This window comes from Crocodylus siamensis, chromosome 4, assembly GCF_052110815.1.
Source record: "Crocodylus siamensis isolate JL-2025a chromosome 4, ASM5211081v1, whole genome shotgun sequence".
Classification (NCBI taxonomy): Eukaryota; Metazoa; Chordata; order Crocodylia; family Crocodylidae; genus Crocodylus; species Crocodylus siamensis.
This window is the reverse complement of record NC_143398.1, coordinates 28231435-28256862: the sequence shown is the minus strand read 5'-3', so window position 1 is coordinate 28256862 and position 25428 is coordinate 28231435. Positions and strand designations below refer to the sequence as shown.

The 25428-nt window shown below is 45.0% G+C and overlaps 1 protein-coding gene across 1 annotated transcript in view; it reads right to left on the bottom strand.

The window, feature by feature from the left end:
* Window positions 1-809: 809 nt before the first annotated feature.
* The window catches only part of LOC149865597 (sucrase-isomaltase, intestinal-like), a 139853-nt gene continuing 115234 nt past the window's right edge, over window positions 810-25428 (bottom strand). Inside the window, exons 18-23 of the mRNA XM_090041063.1 lie at window positions 19708-19764; window positions 17025-17155; window positions 15609-15697; window positions 14180-14229; window positions 5778-5936; window positions 810-878 (exon numbers count right to left, since the gene is read on the bottom strand). Coding sequence (XP_089897189.1) covers window positions 810-878; window positions 5778-5936; window positions 14180-14229; window positions 15609-15697; window positions 17025-17155; window positions 19708-19764 — 555 coding nt within the window. The remainder of the gene's footprint in view (window positions 879-5777; window positions 5937-14179; window positions 14230-15608; window positions 15698-17024; window positions 17156-19707; window positions 19765-25428) is intronic.

Here is a 25428-nt window from a genome sequence, read left to right as displayed (position 1 = left end):
AAAAACAGCATACCATCATCCCAAAATGAGATTCCTGAAGTTATCTCTGTGTACCTTGGGTAACCCTCAGCATCTAAGGCAGCACTCTGCAACTCAGCAATATAGGAAGGAGTCAAAACCGGCCTCATGCCACAGTTGTGGTTCCTGGAATTGGTGACTACATCCTAATCCCAGCAATGAGTCTTGGGGACCGCCGCCTTTACAGAATTTGTAGGTAACTGGTTAAGTGTGTTTGTGCCAACATGTACAATAGAGAAAAGCATAAGAGGCAGAAACCGATCCTACATCTATAAGTATGGTCTAGAAAGACAGCAACATGAAAACTTTTATAGGCCAAGATTTGTGACTAGCTATTTCCATTGCTGACAACAGCCTTGTGCCTCACCTTCTCAATTGTCACAGGATTCCATTTTATCCTTCTTTTAACTGTTAAAATTTAGAAAACATTTTTTGCCACATTTTTATGTTTTAATGGAGAGAAAAATTCCATGTTATGCTCCTTTTAAAATAAACAATAACAATCAAATTGACTAAAATAGGGAAGGATTAGACTACCAAAGTTTATGGATTTTTTTTTGGAGTTATTTTTTTCTGTTTCTGGATATACAATAGTTTTCATAACATAGTGATTCTCATGGACACGATCATAACATTTCTTTATTTGAAGAACTGTTGTATTAAAAATTTGAACTGATTATTTATATACTCTAATATGCATTCATATGCAGGAGAAAATTAAGACATCAAGGACATGACAACATCAAGATCAAAATATGGGAACCAGTGATGTTAAATCACTTATCTGTTTACTAAATGTTGTATTGAAGTATAATGTTCAGTTCTTGACTAAGCGGTGCAGAAATCTGTAAAGTGAGTTTCTGTAGAAATAAGCACACAAAATTAATCAATAGATACTAAATTAATATTAAAGATAAGTTTCAACTGTTAACAAGACAGCAAGCTTGAGTTTAAACCACAGCAACTTTAACCTAAGCCTTTAGCCAACACCTCACCTCCTTAATGCCAAATTGGGCCTAATTCTCTGACAAGGTCCCTAGATTCATCAGCACTTCTACAAAATTGTTTAACAGCTTCAGATAAATTAATAAGATAAATTAAATAGGAAATTACAGATATGATAGCAGAGGTCCCATTGTTAATTCAATACTAATACTTCATGTATTCTGTGTTTTTCCTTATATTCCTTTTCTAGTATGTGACAAATTCTCATCTTTAGCTTTCAGAATCAACAACCTATTAAGATGCATGGGGGTAGCTCACCCCTTTTAGCTGTTTTTTTTCATGCATTCCTCAAACATAGGTAAACAGTACTGCATTAATTTACATGTGGGTCTAATTTTCAAGATTCTCACTGCAACTGTGGGAGCTAGAAGTTTTTGGTTTTGTATTTTAAATGAGAGATGCAATCTTATAGCACAGTTTTTCAGGAAGGCGTGAATTTTGAGGCAAGTCCTGGAGCCTCAGAATAACTGCCTTTTGAGCATTTCAACATTTATAATTTTTCGGTATGGTTAACCAACAATACTGGCTACATATGCTAGCCAGTCTTTATGTACATAAAGATATGACAGCATATGTTGCACCAACATGTGTACTTAATATGCAAGAGAACATGTAAAACATGTTTAATCAGTCAGCAAGGGCAGATCTATTTTAGGACCAGACCAATAAAAAGCCATCTTGCATTATTACAAAAGGTGCATTTCTGCCCGCTTCTCAAATACAGAGATGGGTCCAATATAAATTAGCATCTACAGCTACTATCACAGGCCAATTATGTGAGATTCCTGAGATACAGAACTTGATGATTAATCCTTTTAAAACAAAACCTGTAAGAGTGTAACTGAGAGAATGCAAATTTTTATCTACAAACAAATCCTCCCACCACCAGGCAGCAGGCTATTTTGGAATTAGGCCACTCTTGGTCCCTTCTGTTGAAGCTGTGCCATGTTGCATAACATATTTAACAAATCATAATGCCAGAGAGAAAGCATACAAGACAGCACAATTCCTTAGCTTTGTAATTAGGACACTAAGCAGGGGGAGGGGAGACCTAAGTTTCAGTCCCTGTCCCAATGACTGCTTCTGTATTTTACATTAAGCAGTCACTGGTAAAATATAGAAACAATCCTTGGAGCAGGGACAGGAACCCAGGATTCGTTCTGCGTAGACAAGTTCCCAGTCAAAGAATGATACAGCTATGCTCACTGTTGCTTGCTCTTTTTTTTTTTTTGATCCAATGAATCTTCAATTTGCCATGCAAAGTAGCACAGCTTCAAGAGGAAGAAATTACAGCCACTCCAAAACAGCATATAAACCTAGTGCATAAGCCATAGGCTAGGTTGGGAGCTGTGGTTTTGAACACATGCAGCCAGAGGATGAGACTGAACTCCCATATCCTGGATAAGGCCTAGAGACATTATCACCTCCTTTAAAAGAAAGCCTTCACTCTCCTTTCTTTCTGAAAGAAGCAGCATAAATGCCTGACTTCAGGAGATGGCTCCAGGTTGTGAGTCTCCAATAGTGGGAGGCTCTTCCCATCAGGGTTGAATAAGACACCTACACCCCAGAGAAAGGTATGATTAATGATCTACCCCTGTCCTCCACATTTGCCTATTGACTAATGAGGTAGGTCTCCACTCAGTGTGTTGGTTCTACGGATATTTCTACAGGGACTGGGCACCTAACAGTTAATTAGTGCTGAGGCACTTCAGTCCTTTTGTGAATCCAGTGCCTTAGGCATTTTCTACAGCATCTCGGGCCATCCTGCTACGTTAGTGCTTTAAACAGCGTGGGCAGCATCTCTGCATGGCACCCAGCAGATCAGGGAAAGGACAGGGCAGCAGATCAGGAAGGGGACAGGCAGCACAGCAGCCAATAGGGCAGAAAGCAGAGCAGGGGATCAGGCAGGGAACACAGGGCAGGAAGCAGATGAGGAGACTTGGCAGGAAGTACAGAGTAGGAAGCAGAAAACAAAGCAGCAGATCAACAATTGCGGCAGCACTTGGGGAGGGTGTGGTGTTAATTTGTGGCATACTTGCCAAAAACTGCTCTAAAAAAATGGTGCTCATAATATTACAATAAATTGAACATACCACTAGGACTTTCAGAAAGCAATGGTTGCTAAGGTTAGAGGGGATCTATGGGTATCTTTAAATTATTGACTAATTAAGGCTTTGCTATCATACAAGACTAAATGGTTACTCCTTGTATTCTTTCTTTTTTCAGTAGTTGTTCAGGAGCAGAAATGTGAGCTGGTGTCATGGGATGGGGTCCTCAAGGATGGCTATGGTACCCCTAGGGCCCCTCAACTGTGCCAATACAGCCCGCCCCGCTGGGCACCCTCTATTCTCGCCTGCTACGTCTTGCTGTAATTGTGATGAGTAGGGAGGCTGCCTTTAAGCCTACTTGGGCACGGTCCTGATGGACCTCCCTGAACCCTGAGGTTCTTGGACCCCTTGTGGGTCCCATTTCAAAATAGATGTCCCGGGGCACCCCAGCCTTATGGGCTATATGCGTGGCTCCAACCACCCCTTTACCATGCCCCAAGCCTCACAGACGGTATTGACATTGTCCAGCCTAAGACTTGCTGTGATTTGTCCCCCTTGTCTTCTCTGGGCTCTCCGCCACCCTGTCTGCACCTCACTGGCCCCTGGGCTCTCCGCAGCCCTGTCTCTGCACCCCCAAAATGCCATGCCCTCGCTGGCACTGGGGTCTCCATGCTGCAGTGGGCCCCCAGTGAGGCCTCCTCCTTCCCCAAATAGCCTCACCCAAACCACCGGTAGTATACAACAGCAAACAAAACATAAGCCCCTGGGCTATAACATAATACAAAAGACCAGGGTGTGCTCTGACCCTTTAAGAGAATCATATTTCATCCTGGCACTAAGTGTCTAGTAGGCAAGGGTACCTGTGGAGCTCATGGAGCCCCCTTAGCCCTAGGTGCAGCATATCAGGCAGTTGCAGCATCACTAGGCACTTCTTCCCTGGAGGCTCCTTCCCCTCTGGCTGCTAGCAGGGAACTGCCTTCCTGGCCTTACCCCTGGGGTTTATAGATGAGCCAGGCCCTGCCCCTTCTGGTCAGCTGACCGCTGGCAGGTGCGGACCAACTAACTCATTCTGGCTGCCCTGGTAACCAGCAGCCGGGGCTCCCAACTGACTGCTAGGCCTCTCTCCCTAGCAGTTCCAGCCCTTAAAAGGAGCAGGACACCTTAGTGCCCTGTGACAGGTGGATGGATGTATTCTTGTTTATTTTTGTGTGTAAATCAAAATAAACAAGTAGTTTTGTGACCAGCTTTTCCCATCTTTGTTGTTGATCATTTCATATTTTCACCTGTTTACATGCTGCTATCATATGAGTTTTCTTGGTTGCTTCCTTCTAAGTAAACCTCTGTGGAGTTTTTGTCCTTTTCCTATTAAGTTTGTATTGCTTTCAGCTTGCTTAGAAGCAGTTCTGCTGTTAAAAATTACTTCCTTGGAGGAGGTTTCGATTATAGTTATTTATGATGTTTCCTTCTAAAAGTGAGTTTTCCATGTTTCTTACGGCAGAATTTATTCTTTTAAATTTTCTTTTTTTTTCAACAGCTTTTGTTCAGTAAGGAAAGCATTAGAAATAATTGCATGTAATTGACTTTAATTCTGTGTGAACTCACATTAGTAAACCAAGTAAATAGCATAACAAAGCAAAAATGATAGCCACTGCTTGTTCCTCTGGCTCTGTCTTAAATCAAATATTAATGAGACCTTAAAGACACTTCTTAATCTTATCCCCACTAACACAGAGGGCTGTCTACAAGCAGAACTGTAGGAAAGGGTTGTGTACCACGCTTCCCACACAAAGCCTAACTCTGTGGGGTGTTTTGTGTTGGAGCATCAGGGTGAGAAGAGCTATAACAGTACTGATCCTCCTGTCATTCCCCATATCAGCAACAAGGGGAAACAACGAGGCTGCTTCAGCTATTAGGTATAGCCCTTATCTGTGATTTGCGAACTAATGGAAGATTCCTTCTTCTACTATATAGGCTCTTTCAGCCCTGTAACCCCATTAGAGACCTGAGACACATGAATGGGACCACATTAGTTTACCAGACTAGTGTTCTGAAGTTGTAGCTATTGCTATCACTGATATATAAGTCTCCTGATAAACACAAACACATTTTGAACAACTACAAATCTTTCTTGTGAAGAAATGGAAGCATTCACTAAAATGAACTATATCCATTTTTATTGGATATTCTGTGCACTCATTTTTCATAAAATATCTGACATGTGCCTACTCCAGAAATTCTTTTTAGTTATTGCTAAATAATACCCTGGCAGGTTTTCCCAGGTTGTTGACTAAACAGTAAAAAAAAGAGTAGCAGCTAACATTTCACCCTAAAGAATCATTTGTTATTTTATCACCACTTCATAAACATGAAAGCATTAGCTTGAATAAGCAGCAGATATCAAGTAAGTGAGAGGTGTCATGTGTCTAAGAAGAAAATACACATTTTCCTGGAACATAGTTTCATAGTCATTAGGGGCTGGAAGAGACCTGAAACCAGGAAGTCTTCCATTCTTATAATTGTGACTTTTCCTTCTTCCAATTTTATCCTCAGACACTGCTATATCAAAAATCTGATTTTCAGTCACATTTAGAAAGATACAGGGCATGATCTGAAAATGATTAGCATTATCATTGACTCTCCTCTTTAAGTTTGGGTCAAATATGTCTATACATAAGATTTTTAATAATTCTTCAGAAAAACACTTACCCCATTAGCCTGATACTGTAAGTTCTCATTGCAGATGACTTTTCCATTGAGAACAATAGTGTTAGGTTTTGAAGTTACACCAAGAATCTGAAGCTTATTGTAAGTCAAAGAATCAACTGCCCGGTAGCCATTTTTAACAATTGTTGTCCTCAGTTGGCCCTATAATAATTCAGAAGTCACAATTTTAGATTTGTAGAGACTCTTTGGGAACTATTCAGTGAATATTTATACTATTATTTGCCAAGCAGAAAGCTTTATATAGATATTAAAACATCAAAAGGAATAAAGATAGAAAAGACTTTATAACACAGAACAGGCATAGTTGACCTCTTAATTTTCATACAGGATAGGATTTTGCATGCTGTTAAAACCCAGCAAAGCAAGAAACAAAATGAATATTTACAACACATTCTTAGAATCTCCTCAACCTTTTCCTTTTATTTGCCTAACCAGTGCAATATTGAGTCTTATACCCTGCTGAGATATAACAGTAGCAGGTGTAGTACTAGAAGCAATATGGGTAGACTTAGGGCTACTCTACACATAGGTAAAACGCAGTGCAATCTAATGCACAATCCACAAAACTGCACCTCCTGCCATGCCACACTTGCATGGCAAGGGGCATGACTGTGGATTCACGCATTAGAGCCCATTGAATCTTATTGCCAGTGCAGGGGGAGCCCGATTCCAAGTTCTACCCCCCATCAGCAGCAAGAAGCAAACTCTGGCAGCCAGGAGCCCCTCAACTGACCCCCAGGGCTATGAGATCGCAGCTGTGTCACATGGCTGCCAGGACTCTCTTGGTCCTGGCACTGGGAGGTTTGCTGCCAGGACACAGCACCTGCAGGTGTGGGGCTCTGGGTCCCAGAAGCCATGGGGCATGGCTGAGTTCCACAGTCAGAAGCTGCTAGGGCTGAGAGTCCCCTCAGCTGTAGGACTCCCAGCCCTGGCTAGGCAAGGTGCACTCCTGAGGCTGGGAGCCTAGTCAGCTGACAGGGCTCCCAGCTGCAGGGGAGACCTTGCTTCATGTGCAAATTAAAGCTGGATAGCAACCAGCTACAAAGTTAGTACGCATTTTCACGGTCTGGTATGATGGTGTGATGGTTTCAGTTAATTGCACAATTAATCAACTAATTGTGCAATACCTGCACCATGTAGAGGGGGCCATATGTAGATAAATTAAAATAAGTGGAATAGATGCTATAGTTGAAGCAGCTATGTACACTTGTCGTCATCAGTGATTCCTCATGGTCAAGGATGATCAGTCCCAAGAGTCAAGTACAGGGTTGTAGATGAGTCCCTTGATGGCTAAGAAGGCCAATCCCAGAGCTGCAGACCCTCTAGCATATGCCACAGGTGGTGGTTAAAAGGAGGGTCAGACCACAGATTTCTCAGTCTTGTTTTCTGTCCTTCCATTTGTCATTTTTCTGCCTCCAAGGCAAGATGATTTTACTCACTGTAAGATGTGCCTTTTCTCACAAGGCACTGCCATGTAGCTCTGTCCTGGGATAGTTTTTTCAATGTGTCAACGCCACACTTCTTAATGTTGAGGGTGCCCTTGAAGCGTTTCCTCTGGCCTCCTCCTGTCCTTTGTCCTTGGCTGAGTTGGGAGTATAACAGTTGTTTTAGTATATGCACATCAGACAAGAAGCACACAATGCCCTGTCCACCGCAACTGATATTAAATAATCAATGCTTTCATATTGGTGGAGTTAGCATCAGCCACAATCTTCCCATTTTATGCCAAGGATCTTCCAGAGGCAGCACTGATGATAGTGTTCCAGGCTTTTCAGGTGGTCCTTGTAGGTCACCCTAGGTTCACCGCCATAGAGAAGAGTTGGAATTACCACAGCCTTATATAGTAGGAGTTTTTTTTGAGTCCTGATGTTGTAGGCGGTATACAGGTGTATATGACATGAGCCCTGGGTGTGTTGCAGCCAGGCCTGGCCATTTTCAAAGGGCCTATGGTTAAGCGGCAATAACAGGCCTGAAGCCTGTCGTGGAGTAACATACCATAATGTGAGCATTTGCAGATGCTGTGACAGGCTTGATCAACAGAAAAAAAACTGTCCATCTGTTTAATTGTACACAATCAATAAGAAGGCAGCCTTGTTAGCCCGGGCTAGAACAGCATTTTACCATGGAAAGGAGATAAGAGGACTTCCCTATTGCCCTGTTACTTTCTCAAAGATCTAAGTTTTAACTAATTGGCACTTTCTTGGCCCATAAGAAGTCTAATTTAATTTAGTTCTGGAAGTTTTAGTGAAACAAAGAGTACACACCAACTGCAGATGCTTCCTCAGCCCGATGAAGGGTATTTAAGCCCAAAAGCTTGCTAAGAAGAATTTTTCCAAGTATATGAGTTGGTTTAATAAAATATATCAGATTTACCTAAAGAGTCTTGTCTGCCAGTGAAACAAAGGGCATGTGTAGACAAAATGAGAGCATGTGTAGACAAAACAGGGGGCCCTATATTGAAGTGGTGGGTTTTAAAAAATTCCACTTCAATTTAGGGATGATTAAACCCCGTGTCACGCACACACCCCACTAACTTACCTACCTCTCTGGCGAGGAGGGGAGAATGAGCTGCGGGAGGGCAGAGTGGTCCCTGGCTGTGGGGGAGGGGAGGGAGGAGTTTTAGTTTGTTGCGCCCCAAGTTATTTAAGGTGCATTACGCCACCCAATTTCCTACAGCGGCTGGAATTAATGCATAATATGCCGCTGAGGCATGCAAACACTGACACCATTAAAGCGGTGCAAAAGCATTTAGACCGCTTTAAAGTGTTGGGCACACCCCCCCCCCCCATTTTGTCTACACATGGCCAATGACATTTAAATAAAACCTATCAGGGATCATTTATTAGAATATTAAGATTATGTTTAGCAGCCAGGTATAAATAATGGGTATTGGCTGGTGGGGACTGATCCTCCTCTGAAAAGTTCCTGAACCAATGGAAGACAGCAACATTCCTGGCCAGATGCCCATTGATCCTGCTCCTAGACCTGATGGATAGTGAGACTTGCTTAACAGCTGGTTTGCTTTACTTATCATTTACCTCTATAGTGCTGATTCACAATAGCTTTTTGCTATTGAATGGCTGTGTCATGGTTGGTCATTAGGTAGTTGCACCTGCTTGCATCAAATTCAGGCAAATAGTCATGATCACTGAACACACAATGATTCAGTCTTCTGAAGACAGAGCTAGCACATCGGATCCTGTACTGAATCTCTTTGTTGATGTTGGCCCTCTTTGAGAGATGGCTGCCGAGGTATGCAAAGTGTTCAACGTTCTCCATCTCCTGTCCAGCAATGAGGATCTTTGCCTGGGGGGAGGTGGAGGGCGCTTGGAGCAGGCTGGTGAAGCAATTTTGTTTTTCTGATGTTAAGAGTCAGTCCCAGGTATGGGCCATAGTACTGTAGAGGCAGTTATGGGCCATAGTAGGCCCTCCTCAGCATATGCAACAACAGCACAATCATCAACATACTGAAGTTCCACAATTAAGGCTGAAGTAACTCTGGTTTTAGCACAGAGGAAGGAGAGATTGAAAAAGTTACCATCCATCCTGTACTGGATGCCAATGCCATGTGGCAGACAATCATGGATTAGCATCTTGGTGACGCAAGAAAGATGGAAAATAAAATTGGTGTGATCATGCAGCCCTGCTTGATGCCAGTTTGAATGGCAAAGGGCCCCATAACAGAGTCCCAGGCATATTGGGACAAGTCAGGTCTCTGCCACTGGCGGTAGCTGGAAGGAGGCACAGGGAGCCAATCACCTGCTGTTGGATACATGGGGCAAGTCAGATCTCTGTTGCTAGCAGTCCCGAAATGACTTTAGTGAAGTGCTGGGGTTGGGACAGACAATCAGCTCACATTTTAAGTGCAGTTAACATGTCCTAAGCATAACACAAGACCTAGCCCTTCTTATTTTTAAAACAGATATACCAAGGAAGTTTCTGAAATCATTAAACCAGTGGTTCTCAACCCTTTTAGACTCAAGGCCCCCTTCCTTAGACTTGAAGAACCCTCATATAATACCAGCTCATAGTTCTACAACTTTTTTTGAGGGAAACAATAGAGCAATTCTGCTGTTGCAAAAAACTCAGAAAGACCACAGCAGGTTCTTTAACAACGTGGATTCATATTTGAAATATCTGGGCTTGTCTTGTGAATCATGTTTGCACACCTAACACTGCTAACATTGTGTGGCACCCTGTGATATGCTTAAGCGAATCACAGGGCACCCCAGGATACCATGGCACCCTGATTGAGAACCATTGCAATAAACCAATCAAATTAGATCACCAGATACAATTTCCCAAACAATTAATGAAGAGGGATCACTACATTAGTTATGTGATCAAAGCTTCTAACGGTGCAAATCTACTCTGCTTCCACCCAAGCTCTTAAAGACATAAAGATTAATTGCTCTGCTTAGGAAATGATTAATTGCTTTGCAATGATCACTTCTTTAAGTATGCTGAAAATGTTAGCACATTTAGCATACATTAGCTTACATTATTTTAATAGGATGGGATAAAAGCAGAAACTAGAACAAAATACTTAGAACTTAAAGCTTTTGCAATGTAAAATTAAAATATAAATCATAGGGTCTCCCACTAAAGTCCTTACTTAGGCAAAATTCCAGTTTGCTGGATCAAGCCCTGTATGTGTCAGTAAGTATTTTGAAAGCAGAAATAAAGTATGTTTTTTTAAGTGTGCTCTTATAATTTCATTTTAAAGTGTTCCCCTATAATTATAATGAAATTAAATTATGGAGTAGTTCCATAAGTACGTATGAATGTGCAGCATACACTGAGAATTTCATGTGCTGTGAATGTCACACAAGTTTCATGCATTTGTAATTCTCTATCTGAGAGGTGAATGTTTTACACTTCAGCATACTGATAATGAAAATTTTGACATCAGAGGTTACTGGAATGCAGGTGGGTATTTCAGACAAAGATTTACAGGGAGAAATAAAACATAAGCAATGAGAAATGGAAGCACTACTGAATCAGCAATCAAATTTGCACAGATCAGAATTTAATATTATAAATCTGGTCACAGTCCCTTCTCTAGTCTGCCCAAAGTGATTTTCTATATACAGAATACAGAAATGTAAAGTAATCTCTCTTCCTATTTTACAAATAAAATGCCATTTTTCTTAAAGCAACAAGATAAAAACTGCAATTGTTCTCACAGCATTCAGAGGAAAAAAATAAATAATGAACTTTAAATACTGAACATGTAATACATTAGAAAATATCTGATACCACGCTGTACACAAACACACAAAAATGTCTGTCAACCCATTCTAACCTGCTATCATGCATGAAAGGCATTAATTCCAGAAACGGCATCAGAATATAAATTACTGACATTCCATTCCTCTAAATAACTACCACTGATGGCAAACTTTTAGGGAATGTATAATGTAAAAACCATGCCAGAACATTGGTTCAAGAACAGGTTATTCCTTTTCCCCTATCTTCTGAATTATTCAAATCTTCATCAATAAACTGGTATATCTTCAACATTTCCTCCTGCAGGTTGGAATTACAGATAAAAAACAAGTGTGTTTCACTTGCTGACGTAAGTCATCAGTTTTTTTCACATGAATGTCCTTAATACTATCATATAATGTATGAGCTTCTAGTTTTTATAAACTTGTTTTTATAGTATTTTTCTCAGCTAAAACCTAGATTTCTTCTACCTGTTCTTTTTTTAAAATACAGTGACGTTTATTCTGTGCTTCTAGAGCTGTATGTGGTAGGGCTCTGTGAAATTTCACCAGCATTTTCATTTCAACGCTGTTTCAACTTGTTTCAAGCTCGAAACAGTGAAATTGAAATGGAACAGAGAGCTTCGAAACAGCCTCGAAACGAAACAGCCTCGAAACAAAACGAGGCAAGTTGAAACGTTTCAAAATTTTTTAAATGTCTCAAGTTTCAAAGGTCAAGCTGGGCTTCCCTACAGGGAAACAGAAACTAAAGTAAGAAGAGGAAAGGGGAAGGTGGTGGGGGGAAGGACTGCTCTCATTACTGCTCTCATTACTGACTGGGTAGCTGGCCAGTGACTGTCATCCTTTTCTGAGGTCCCTTCCAATCCCAGTGCTCTGGGGGAGGGCTGGAAAAACTACATAAAAGGCACCATTGTTTGAACTTCCCTGCTTTCTGCCTTGGTGTCAGTTGAGTGACACACACACAGTGTCACCCACCCATGTCATGAGTTTTGCCTGTCAGGAGCCAGAGGTGCAGGGCCCCAGAACCCCAGCACCTATCTGTTTGACAGCTGGCAGGCTTCGTGGCCACAGCAGGGGCTAGCAGGTCTGCAGCTTTCACCCTGCTGTGCCACTACACATACAGTGTCACCCATGTCATGAGTTTTGCTTGTCAGCAGCTTGAGGTGCAGTTTCCCTGAAACCCCTGTACCTATTTCCTTGAAGTTTAGCAGGCTTTGGTGCCTCAGCACAGGCTAGTATGCCTACAGTTTCAATCCTGCTGTGGCTTAAGACATACACATGACATGAGTTTTGCTTTCAAGAATTTGAGCTGCAGTTTCCCTGAAACCCCTATACCTATCTCCCTGAAGCTTGGCAGGCTTTGTGCCCTCAGAAGGGGCTACCATTCCTGCAAGTTTCATCTGAATCAGGCCAGAAATGACAAAGTTATAGGCTGTTCTGAGCTTCCCCATTATAGCCTATGGGAAAAACGTGAAACAGCAAAATATTTCAATGAAATGAAACGGAACAGTGATTTCAAATCAAAATGAACTTCAAAATGAAATGCTGTTCCATCAAAACACAAGTCGATACGAAACGGTGCCGTTTTGCACAGCCCTGATATGTTGTATCTGAACTGCACAGCCAGTGGAGCTGCAAAGGGAAGGCCCTCCCCAGCTTGAGGGCTTTAAGAAGAGCTACAGGCTGCCCTGGGGTGGGCACCCAAAATGGGGGTACCACCGAATGGTGACACTCAAGGGCACCCTTTGGTGCTGCTTTTCAGGGTGGACAGGGAAAAGGTGTTTTGGTTTTGACTGCTCTAATTTTTTAAAATTTGACAATGTGTTTTTATCACGGGGAAGGGGAAAATGAGTGGGTTTGGGGAATAGCCAGAGCCCCTCTGAGAGAGGGAGGTATTGGCTTGGGAGGAACCATAAGGCGTAAGACTCCATGTAGTGTGAGTCAGGAGAGTGGGAATGGGTAGAGATTGGAGGGAACATGGGGAGGAGATTTTTGTTTCCTTTTGCAGAGATACTGAAAGCAGGTTGGAAATCAAGGTTAAGTTGAGCTGGGAGAAGACTCCTCAATCAGAGGTAGGGGGCAGATTGCTTTTGAATATTTGTTTCTGGAGTTCGCTTTGTTGGACCTTATTATTTTAATATTTCATTCTGCTTCTATCTTTTTGGCTTTTATTGTTAAGCCCCTCCTGAGCCTTTGTTTGGGAAGGGTAGCATATAACTCTACAGAAATAATTAAATCTGAACCACACTTTAGGTCTTGGGCACTCTCAGGCATCTGTAAGAATATGAATCACAGGAGTAATTCCAAAAGTATATCAGACAGCACAGGGAGTACTCTAAACAGAGGGCAACATGGAACTCACTGAATTTCCTACCACAAAGTGCATGGGAAGAAGGTTAAGAAGATACTGGAGTCTCCGCACGCAAGTAACAGTAACAGAAAATGGTTTTCTTATTCCCAGTAGCTATGACTGAGAAAAGGGGAGAGAACTGAAGAAAGTTACCAGTGTTAGCACTATGGGTCTGCCAAATCTTGGGGGGATTTACCAATTTTTGTGGGCTGACCATGGCATAAAATTCTCATTCTGTGGTCATTTTATGGTAGCCCTACCTCTCAGTGCTGATTGGCAGAGAGGCCCTGCTTCTTAGCACTCATTGGTGGAGAGGTCCTGGGTAGGAGAAGAGATGAGGGAGTGGCCACCATCTTGATTGCCCTTCATGCATCCCTGCCCCTTGGCGCTGATTTGCAGAGAAGCCCCAACAGGGGAGGAGACACAGGGGGGCAGCAGCCATCTTGTCTGCTGCCCTTTGTGCCACCCTGCCAGCTGGTAACTTCTCCTCCCAGCAGCAAAGAAAGCTGGCTCCCACAGGGGAGCTAGCATTTTATTTATTTTTTGTTGTTGTTGATGATTTTGCAGATAATCCCAGATTTTGTGGTTTCCGTGAAATCCGCAAAACCACAAATGAAGTAGGTCCCTGGTCACAGCATGGGTTATGACATGTCATGGCCATGACAGAAATACTACAAAGTAATATCATATTTTGATTATTCTGTAGCTCTCTTTGTTATCAGAGAAGCTCACCAGCTTTAAAGGCTGAACACCAGAGGTATAAGAGACATAAATAAAATAGTACCAAAATACTAGTTACTACTTACTTCACTGAATGTATATTTGGCCAAGAAATAGTTTTCATTTTCAACAGAGTCTGTCAAAACACAAAAGAATGAAAAGTTAAGATAGTTAGCAAGAAATACATGCAGTTGAATTTAGTATTAGCCAGCAAATAAGATCAAACTTAGACAACTTGTGAACTGTTCTTTCATAGGGCTGGAGAGAAGCTCACAAGGCCATCTAGTCCAGCTCCATGCTCAAGGCAGGAGCATCCCTGACCAAACCATCCCAGCCAATTCTCTGTCAAACCCAGGGGTGAGCAATTATTTGGGCCCATGGACCATACAAGGAGTTTTGCTGAGCTGTCATGAGCTGGATCAGCTCAGCAACAACTCACCAAAACTATCTATGTGGGATGGGGCTGCAGGTGGGTGGGGAGCACTGTTCAGGAGTGGGACAGGAGAGCAAGGCCAGGATCACAGGGTGGGGGCACAAGGCAGTGACAGCATGGGGCCGAGGTGTTGGCTCCACAGGTTGGGGCATGCAGGGAATGGATCGTGGCTGTCACCTGGGACCTGGACTCATGCTGTCACCACCCCCAGATGCAGCTCTCCACCCACCTGTGGCCCCATGCTGTCCGCCTGCCCATGCAGGTCCTGGCTGGTCTCCATGAAGACCCTGGGATCATGGGGCAGTAACGGTGCAGAGCTGGGGCAGACCTGTGCTGTCAATGCCCCAAGATCCTAGAGTCTCCCTGGCCCTGCTCCCCAATCTCACACCTGGGCACCACTCCCCACTGGCTCATGACCCCATCTCTGCCACCTGGTTGACTGCCATGCCCACACAGATCCCACCTCCAGCAGTGGGTGTGGGACGGATGGGCTGGGGTGCCTGGGGAGCAGGGCTGGGTCTGGCAGTGGCAGCTGGAAGGAGTCACAGCTGCTGCCACCGGGGCTGTCATGAAATGGAGTCCAGCCTCAAAGCCACTTCAGCCCTCCTGTGCTTCCAGTAGCCATATGCCCCACGGCCCAGGCTGCCCCTCGCACTTGGGCAGGGTGAGACCAAGGGACCCACTGCAGGCCAGGCAAAGACCCTCAGTGGCCCAGATCTGGCCCATAGGTTGTATTTTGCCCAGTCTTGGTCTAACCTGCTCTTGAAAATATGTTCAAGTCTTTCAAGTGTTGCCTACTCCTTTGGAGTTGTTTTTCATCAATCTAAGGTAATTTCATAGGCGCTTGAAAGTAAAATACTGATTTTATACTTGATGCAGTTATTTCTGATCTTACATGAGTGTTACACTAATACAATGCTACTAACGTCAGTGAAACCAGCCATGATTTACACCTGTGGGGAGTTAGATTTGGGCCAATATAAATCAGGAGTAATTCCACCAGTCAGTGAAGCTGTACTGGCAAGACATCTGGTGAGTGCAGAATCTCTGACTGCTTTACCTCGCAGGTAGGCCAGACTTACCAATAGAATCACCGTCATCCCAGAAGAGCATCCCAGAAGCTTTTCCTTCTTCATTCAGAGCAATTATAAGTCCAAATGGGTTCAGACGGCTGTTGAGAAATATCATAAAACCACATTTCTACCTCAGGGTTCACAGTGAAAATAGACATGCTATAATTAATTACTTCTGATTGTATAACAATGAAAAGTGATTCAGATGTCTGCCTTACTCAACAAAATGGACACTAATGAATGAATAAGGTAAAGTATATTCTGTCCTCCTTCTGTTGCACAGAGGGATTTTTCCCTGGCTTTCAGGAGTGCTACTAGGGACACAAGTCCATCTGACTGTGTAGGCATCAGTGCCGCAGTCGCCTAGCATTTTAATGAGAATGGGGTGAGAGAGTGTCAAAGGCCTTCCTGAAGTCCAGAAAGGCTACATCCACTGTGACACCTGCATACAATGATTTTGTGACCTGATCGTAGAAGGCAATTAGGTTGATCTGACAGAACCTGCTCCAAATGAAACCATGCTGGTTGACCTTGGGCATCATCCCCCCAGCCAGTCCTTCCCAGATCTAGGAGTGTTATTTCGTTTTGGCTGTATGCAGATTTATTCTTGGGGTTAGGAAGGAATTTTCCCCAACAAAAAATTGGCTGCCAGGCTTTTTCAACTTCCCCTGAGCACTTGGCAGGTCTGACAGAGCAGCAGACGTTTAAACTTTACCCCTGTTCACATTTGTTGCAAATGTGTGGTGGGTGGCCAGTGCAGGAGTGGACAGTGGAAGAGCTGTTTGCTTTGTCTAAATCCAGATGACAGACTAGGAGTAGGTTTTAGCAGGGTCTGGCACTGGCTGTCAAGAGGGTAGAAAGTGCATAGTTGAATTACAGACAGGGAATCACTTATGTAGGACCACATGAACAGAAGACGACTGGGGGATGGTGTAGGTAATGGCATTTGGCTTAAATTTATGGCCCAGCAGGAGCTGACAATGAGCTGCTTCACCTATCTATCACACCCTTTTGTAGCCATCTTGGCTCAGCCCTCACTGGACTCACGGCCTACTGACTCTCTTTTCTGCCAGTGCATGGATAATTAAGAAACTTTGATGTTAATGCTCACGACACTCATCATCCTTTCTATATCTTACTCCCAACAGTATTCATGCATATGATTGATATAAAAGTAAATTTAAGTGGGTATTCTAGACAGATATGATCAAATATTCTTGTTTTATTTTTAAATAAAAAGTAAACTGATACAGAGGAGTTGTTTTTTTTGCTAGAGAAAGCTAATATTAGCAATTAATATTTTGTTTGAAGAATTTCAGCATGAGAAGAACAAAGTTATTAAGACTTTCCCCGTTCTACACAATCCTTGAACAAAGAAAGGTGGCATATGCTTTTCAGGTAAATACATTACAATCTGGTATTTACCTCATAGTGGTTGTTGTGGCTGGTGTTTGTGTGGGTAGAATGTAACCTCCACGGAGAAAGAGTGGGATCTTGTCCAATGGAGCATCAACACTAACATATTTCTTATGCCAGGCCGTAGGTACTTTATCACCCTACCAAAAAAACCAATACTATTTAAAATATATTTATTTTAAATCCCAACATTATAGGTCATCACCATACAGCTTTGAAACAGAGATGTGGGGTTAAGTTCCCATCTGTATTTACATCATTGTAAATGCAGAATAACACCACACATTTCAGTGTGCCTCAGTTTTGCATCATCATCAAACAGAATTCAGCCCCAGCACTTCCGCGTAAAAAATGCACCAACGATAGAATGATCATGAATAAGAGACAGTGAATCATCTTAAAATGGTGTCATTGTTCAACACAGTGTGAAAAAGCTTGTCAGGCCTCTTAGCAGAAAGCAAAAGATTCTTGTAATTTTTCTATGCATGTGGAAGATTTCAGTTTTCAACTTGGGGTAAGTGATCTGTTAGATTTTCTTCTGTTCTGAGGATAACTGGTACAAGAGTAATGCAAGGTAACTCTCTTCCTTATTTAAAAAACTAACTTAAATTCGCACAGGGTGAAATCCACCCTTGAGCAGAAGCTTTATGTACTATTATATCCCACCTAAACCAACAAAACCAGTACCAGGAAGGGCTAATGATACATGCCCTCTTTTCTGCCCCTCTTTAAGGGGTGACTATTATACATTGTGAATATTCAGCCTTGTATTTTGACAAGCATCATACCCAGAAACAGGGGTGCACCCAGAGGAGGTGTAGTGGTGCAGTCACACCCCTTTTGGACCATGTTGCAGCAGCTGGGGCTTTTTTTTAAGTCCCCAAATAAGGTAAGAATTCCACCCTGCCTTCTCCTTCATGCTCAGCATCATGGCCCCTCTCTTTCCCTCCCACTCCCCCTCTCCTGTCCCTTGCTGCTGCTGTCTCTGCTGCCCCCAGCTGCCGGGTTCAGCCGAGGGCAGTGGCAGGAGCAGGCAGGTATTTCCTTTCTGCCCTGGACCCTGCTAGGGTGTTCCCTGCCAGCCTGGGAGCAGGCTCAGAGACCAGGAACCTACCACCATCACTTCTGCTGTCCCTGGAAACACTGCATTACACAGCAGCAGTGGCAGGCAAGGGAATAGGAGAGTTGGAAGAGATGGGAGGTACCGCTGAGCACAAAGCAAAAGGAAAGAGGTGCTAAAAGCAGAGGCAAGATTCTTACCTGGTTCAGAAAAAAAGCCCTGTCTGTTGCTTCTGTGGCATGGTTGGCCCTCCCCAAGGGGGAGGGGGGGGAGCTGGGCATGGGGATGCAGCGCCCCTGCAGCACTGGTCACTGCTCCCAGATACCTCTTTCCAAAATCCTGAATCTAGCCATATTTTGAAAAGACTATCAGAATTGTTCAGAGCCAGAGGGCTGTGTGGCTATCAAAGATACATGAAAGTGGACTAAGAGTGAAGAATGGCCCTACTTGAAAATGGTAGCATATAAGCCACGTATAGTTGAATTTTGCTAAAGTGCACTGAAGTGCAGTACAGAGCATAAAACTCTGAATATACTTTACAGTTCTCCTTGGCTGAGTACCACCCCTGGAATACCACTACCGAAAGAAATGGAAGTTTTGCCATGATTTTAATGAGTGTATAGGGAAGGGCCCCAAGGGTTGCCACGATACTCAAAAACAGTGTCTAATGCTGTGAGGTGAAAGGGACTGAGCAGTGAAATCCCCAGTGTGATCTGAATCTGTTTTGAACTGTGCAGAACAGAGTCCATATAAAGGAAGCAAAGGGAAGAAATGGCTTAGACACTGGTCATAGTAGAAGAATGCTGAAAATTATCCCTACTAAATGCGCTGCATAATTTTCTTTAAGAATAAAGACATCTATACCTCCAGGCCACTAACCCTGCTATCCTCCCCATTTCCCACCTGTCACTGCACAGGACAGTTACCTGCATCCTTAAGCTCCTGGGGTGGAATTTTCAAAAGCCAAACCCCCGGATGTCAATGTTTGGCTACTGCCTTCAATGAGAGCACAGCTGTGTCAGTTCTGAGCACTTTTGAAAATGCTGTTATTAAGGAATTAAGTAGACACTAATGTAGCAAACACTAACCCCTTTGAGGAATTCAAACATATTATTTGTGAGATCAGGAGGATGTTGCCTTTTTTTATAAGATAGATTGTTCCATACCTGTCTCGGTCAGTTCTTCTGACTTACATAGTTCATGGCAAAAAATTTTTATGCACAAAATTTTGTATTCTTGTGTGCAAAGTAGGTCTGTCCTGATCTGTATGCATGAAAGCTGTGCAGCATGCTGACCTGATGATTTACAAATGCAAGAAAAGTACATGTATAGAAATCCTGACAATTGTGGAGAATTTTTGGAATTGCGGAAATTTTACAGATTGGTCTTGACAACTTAGCCCTCTGTGTTTTAGTGCTGTACATACCAAAAATAGAAAACAAAATGCTACTGAAAACTGGGTAATTTTCTTGCTCAATTAGATAGCCTGGTATAGAAGGGGTTTTATATTATTTCTTTACTACAGATGCTAAGAAAAAAGACAACTGAACAGAGCCCTCAGTTATTTTTCTTGGACTGAAACATTTTACTTTATGTTAAAACTATAAGAAATGGAACTTTAAAAATACGTACTGTGTAGTAGTCAAACCAGGATGCTTCTGGAAAATATACATCCACTGCTCTTGCTCCCTGTAATTGTCATAACATGATTAAGTATTTTTAAATTTTTTAACATGACATCATTAAATTAAGTTTATGATCTTATTTGGTGTCTGTATGGTCAATACCCCAGATCTTGAATATTAATGATAGCATCATTAGGATGGCAATGTACTTGCACTGAATAATCCTCTGGTGCCAGTCATCTGTGTATATCTTGTTTGGCTTGACTCACTGTATTTCCACTGCATGAATCCCTCACACTGTTAGCTTAATTATTTGAACTTAGTACCTGTTCACAGGTCCTGAGATCCTGCAGACACAAACATGTTTGATTTCCATAGGACTGCTAAATGTCACCATCTGCCAGATCAGAGCCATCAGGTAACAGAGGTTGGTAACAGCCCTAAACACAGGTTAGTAACAACACTAGAAAGTAAAGGCCTCAGGATAGGGCACGAGACACCTGTTTCGACTCCCGGATTTCTTGAGGAAAGGGACAGGAAACGAGTTTTGGAAGAGAAGAGCTATTACTCTTCTATACAAAATTTTAATAATAAATAATTTCTTCTAATTGTAAAAAATAGGCACAAATTCCCATGAATCTAGTGGCCCATTGGACTCAGGCACACCAGCTTTCCTGGCCAAAATAACACAAGGGCGTGATTACATCTGGCTGCCTTTGACTCCCCAGCCCACAAGATCACCCAGTTACAGCTAGGTTGGCTGGGGGTGTTTTTTCATACAAGTTTAAGCAAAGCTCTAACACACCTTTGGAGGTGTAGTGAGATACCTTAACCCAGGGGTGGGCAAAATACAGTCTGTGGGCTGTATCTGTCTCACCAAGGCATTTTGTACAGCTCACATCAGGGTCCTCAGCCCCACCCAGCCCAGGCGCAGGGGCCAGCCCAAGCAGTGATGCGTGTGGCCAGTCCCATTGCCCCTGGGTGGCACGGCTGCCAGACTCCATTTGCGGCAGGCCCCACAGTGGTGGCTCCTTCCAGACGCTGCTGCCTGGGACCCCAGCCCATCTGCTCCACAACCCCCACCTCTGAAGGTGCCAGACAGAATGGGTGGGCAGGGTCTCTATGGAGACTGGCCTGGGATTCCCACAGGCAGGGGGCACAGCTGGGCCAATGGGAGGAGGCCACGGGTGGTTAGGGAAGTGGCATCCAGGAGCAGGATGGACAGGTGGGATTTGGAATTAGGATTGGGATTGCCAGGAGATGACAGCATGGGGCTGGGGCATGCGGGGAGCAGATTGCAGCTCTGCCCTGGGCCCCAGCCCTTCATTGTCATGACCTCACAATCCCAATCCCTGGCTCCATCTTTCATAGATTCCTAGATTTCATAGATGTTAGGGCTGGAAGGGACCTTAAAGATCATTAAGTCCAGCCCCCTACCCAGGGGCAGGAAATCAGCTAGGGTCAAAGGATCCCAGCAAGATAAGCATCCAAACAATTCTTGAATGAGTCCAGAATAGGTGCCTGCATCACTTCTGGAGGGAGTCTATTCCAGGTCTTGGGGGCTTGGACCATAAAGAAGTTTTTTCTAATGTCCAGCCTAAAATGGTCTTGTAGGAGTTTATGACTGTTGGTCGTTGTTTTTCCTTGGGGCACTCTGGTGAACAGATGCTCTCCCAGATCCTGATGTACACCCCTTGTATACTTATAAGCAGACACCAGGTCCCCCCTGAGCCTGCACTTTTCCAGACTGAACAGTCCCATGGCTTTCAGCCTTTCTTCATAAGGCCTGTTCTCTTGCCCTCTGATCATGTGTGTGGCTCTCTTCTGGACTCTCTCAAGCTTCTCGACATCCTTCTTCAATTGTGGAGCCCAGAATTGGATGTAATACTCCAGCTGTGGCCTCACCAAGGCCGAGTTTGCAGCGGGAGGATGACATCCTGAGATTTACTTGAGAAGCATCTATAGATGCAAGCCAGAGTTTTGTTTGCTTTACCAGCTGTGATATCACATTGGTGGCTCATGTTCATCTTGTGATCAATCATGACCCCCAAGTCTCTTTCAGCTGTGGTGCTAGCAAGCATAGCACTGCCGAACCTAAAAGTATGCTGCGGGTTCCCCCCCACCCCCCAGGTGGAGTACCTTACATGCATCGGTATGGAACATCATCAAGTTTGTGTTTGCCCACTTACTAAGTTTTTCCAAGTCAGCCTGGATCACTAGCCTGTCCTCAGGTGTGGATGCTATGCCCCAAAGTTTAGTGTCATCAGAGAACTTGGCCAGTGCACTTCTGACATCAATGTCCACATCATTGATAAAGATGATAGAGAGACCCGGTCCAAGGACAGAGTCTTGGGGGGTGCCACTGGTCACAGAGAGCCATAAGGATTTACAGCCATCAACCACTACTCTTTGAGTCCAACCTTGGAGCCAATTTCCCAGCCATCGGACTGTGATGTAGCTGAGGCTGCAGTTGGCCAATTTTTCCATGATGAGGTCACGTGACACCAGATCAAAGGCTTTTTTAAAGTCCAGATATATGACGTCAATCTCCCTTGTCCAGGTGATACATCACCTGGTCATAGAAGGAGATGAGATTGGTCAGGCAAGACCTACCCGCAACAAACCCGTGCTGGCTATCCCTCAGGAAGTTGCCCTCAGCCAGCTTATCCAGAAGGGTCTCCTTGATCATTTTCTCAAGAATCTTACCAGGGATTGAAGTCAAACTGATTGGCCTGTAATTCCCAGGAACTACTTTCCTCCCTTTCTTGAAGACGGGTACCACATTGGCCTTCTTCCAGCCTTCAGGTACTTCACCGGAGCACCACGAGTTTTTGAATATTTTGGCCAATGGTTGGGCCATGACACCTGCCAGCTCCTTGAGTACCCTGGCGTGTAATCTATCAAGACCAGCTGACTTGAAGGTGATCCTTTACTACATCAACACTGATGCTGGGTATAATTACACAATGACCCCAGCCGTCCCACATCTTGCTAGGCAGGGCAGTCCCATTGGACTGGTGAAAGACTGACGTGAAGTACCCATTAAGCAGGTTGGCCTTTTCCTGGGTGTCAGTTATCAGCTGTCCCATTTGGTTAAGCAGGGGTCAAATGTTACCCTTGCTTTTCTTCTGACTCCCTACATATTTGAAAAAGGACTTTTTGTTATCCTTGATATGTGAAGCCAGATGGAGCTTGGTTGCAGCCTTGGCTTTCCTGATCTTCTCCCTGCAGGTATGGACCAGGGCTGAGTACTCCTCCTTAGTGGTAATTCCAGCCTTCCATCTGGGTAGTTAAAGTCTCCCATGACAACCATGTACCGAGAGCGTGCAGCCTCAGCCAGTTCCCTGGAGAATTCCTGGTCCAGCTCTTGCTTCTGGTTAGGAGGTCTGTAGTAGACTCCTACCATGAGGTCCCCTGTGCCACGTTCCCCATGTATTTTGATCCAGAGGGACTCCGGTCACTTTCCCTGGATGCCAATGTCAATTTGGAGTGACGTGTAGCTGTCCTTGACATAGAGAGCTACATCCCCACCCCTTTTATCTATACGATCTCTCCTGTACAAGGTATAGCCATCTATACCTGTGGCCCAGACATAGGTGGAGTCCCACCAGGTCTCCATTATCCCTATGAGGTCATAATCATTCTTGTTTAGCAGGAGGACCAGTTCTTCTTGTTTATTCCCTAAGCTCCTGGCATTGGTGTGCAGGCAGGCAAGTGTCCCATTGGGGACCCCTGCCTTCCCTACAGCTTGTTCTGGAACTAGGGTAGGGGTGGGTTCCCTTGAGTGCCTTAGCCTGCTGGGTTTACAAGGGTTGCCCAGTGGGCTTGCAGTGGCGATAATCACCCCAACCCCTGGCAGGCTTAGTTTAAAGCCCAGTTGAGCAGGTCAGCCAGTCTGGCTGAGAAGAGCCTCCTCCTCAGCAGAGTGAGGTGGAGGCTGTCTCTCCCCAGCTGACCACTGCCTCTCTCACCAAAGAGTGGACTTTGATCATGGAAGCTGAAGCCTTCACGATGACACCAGCACCACCGTCTTCGGTGGACTACCTCAACCCATCTCTCCCTCCTCATTCCATGACCCACAACAAGGAGGAGCAAGGAAAACACCACCTGTTCCCCCAACCCCCTAATCCCCACTCCCAGAGCCCTGTAGTTTCTCATGGCATGGCTGGGATTGCTCCAAGACATGTCATACATGCCCACATGGATAAGGAGCATAGGGTAGTGGTCAGAGGGCCGGATAATCTTTGGGGTCCTTTCTGCTATGTCCTGGATGTGGGCCCCCAGGAAGCAGCAGACCTCCCAGGCTAAGGGGTCAGGGCAGCACATTGCCCCCTCAATCCCACTCAGGAGGGAGTCTCCCATGATGACCACTCTGCGTTTCGTCTTAGGGAGAGTACGGGTGGGTGATCCTCCCTTGCCTGCAGGATCTGGCATCTCTGCAAGCTCTACTGGGGCTGCAAGAGGTTCATACCTGTTGCAAAGCCCCAGAGGGGAGGGGACCTTGGTGTGGCAAGCCTTGGGGCCCTTGGTCACCTTGGTGCCCTTGACCACCTTGGTCCAACCCCCTGGCAGGACAGTGTGGGAGATCCCTGAGTCCTCCCTTGCCCTGAGAGGTGACCTTGATCTACCCTCCACTTCCAGGGGGTGAAGGGCCTGACAGTAGGAGTCTGCCTCCTGTTCACCACCCCTGATGGCACGTAGTCTCTGGACTGCAACCTGGAGCTCCTCTATCTGGCACCCCAGAGACTCCAAGTGGAGCAAACCTCACAAGAGGAGGTGGCCATGCTCCCAGTCCCATAAACCTGGAAATGTGCCAGGCAGCCCCCACAGCCAAGAGCCAGAGGCTCTGTCTGCATGGAGGCTGGAACCATGGGTTCCATCTGGGTGGAGGCCTCTGAGGTGCCAGAGGGGGAGGCCAGAGACTCCAGGGGGACCCTCAGGGTGTGACGTGCCCATCCACATCATGCTTCTGGTAGCCAGCTACTGATGGGACTGCCTTCCCTGGGGCTCACTGGCAGGGCCCTCCCACTCACCCTCCTGTGCAAACTCCTGCACTAAACTCACACACTGGGCCCAGAAGCACACCGCTTTGTGCATCCTGTTTGTGAAGCTCTGGTGGCATGGCTCCCTGGGGGGCTGAGCCAAGTAAGAGCCAGGGTGGGGCATGAACCTTCTCGACTCCACTCAGCTGCCTCCCTGCAACTCAGCTGCCTCCCTGCAGCTGGGCTATGTCCCTCATCCCTCCCACCATGGGCCTGTGTTTACCTGCGGACAGGCTGGGGCTCACTGGGGGCCCTGGGGTATCTTGAGGGGGGTGGTCCCTTGGCTCAATGGGGAACAACAGGCTTTCACCCATGTGTCTCATGCTGGAAACAGGACCCGAGTGTGGCTTCTGCCATTGCCAGGCCCTTTTTAAACTGCACGCATGAGCAGAAGGGCTGGCTGACACCGCACTGCTCTCAGGGATTAGGGGGGTCCCCCCCCACCAAAAGAGGGGACAGGTAAGTACCCCCCCAACCTGTCTCACACACTGGGAGCCTGGTCACCTGGCTCCCTGGGGGACTGGGCCAAGCAGGAGCCGGGGGAGGCATGACCCTTCTCAGCTCCACTCAGCTGCCTCCCTGCTGGGCTACATCCCTCCCACCATGGGCTGCTGCTTACCTTTGGGCAGGCCAGGGTTTGTCAGGGGTCCTGGGCTCTCTTGGGGGGTCCCTGGGCTCATGGGAAT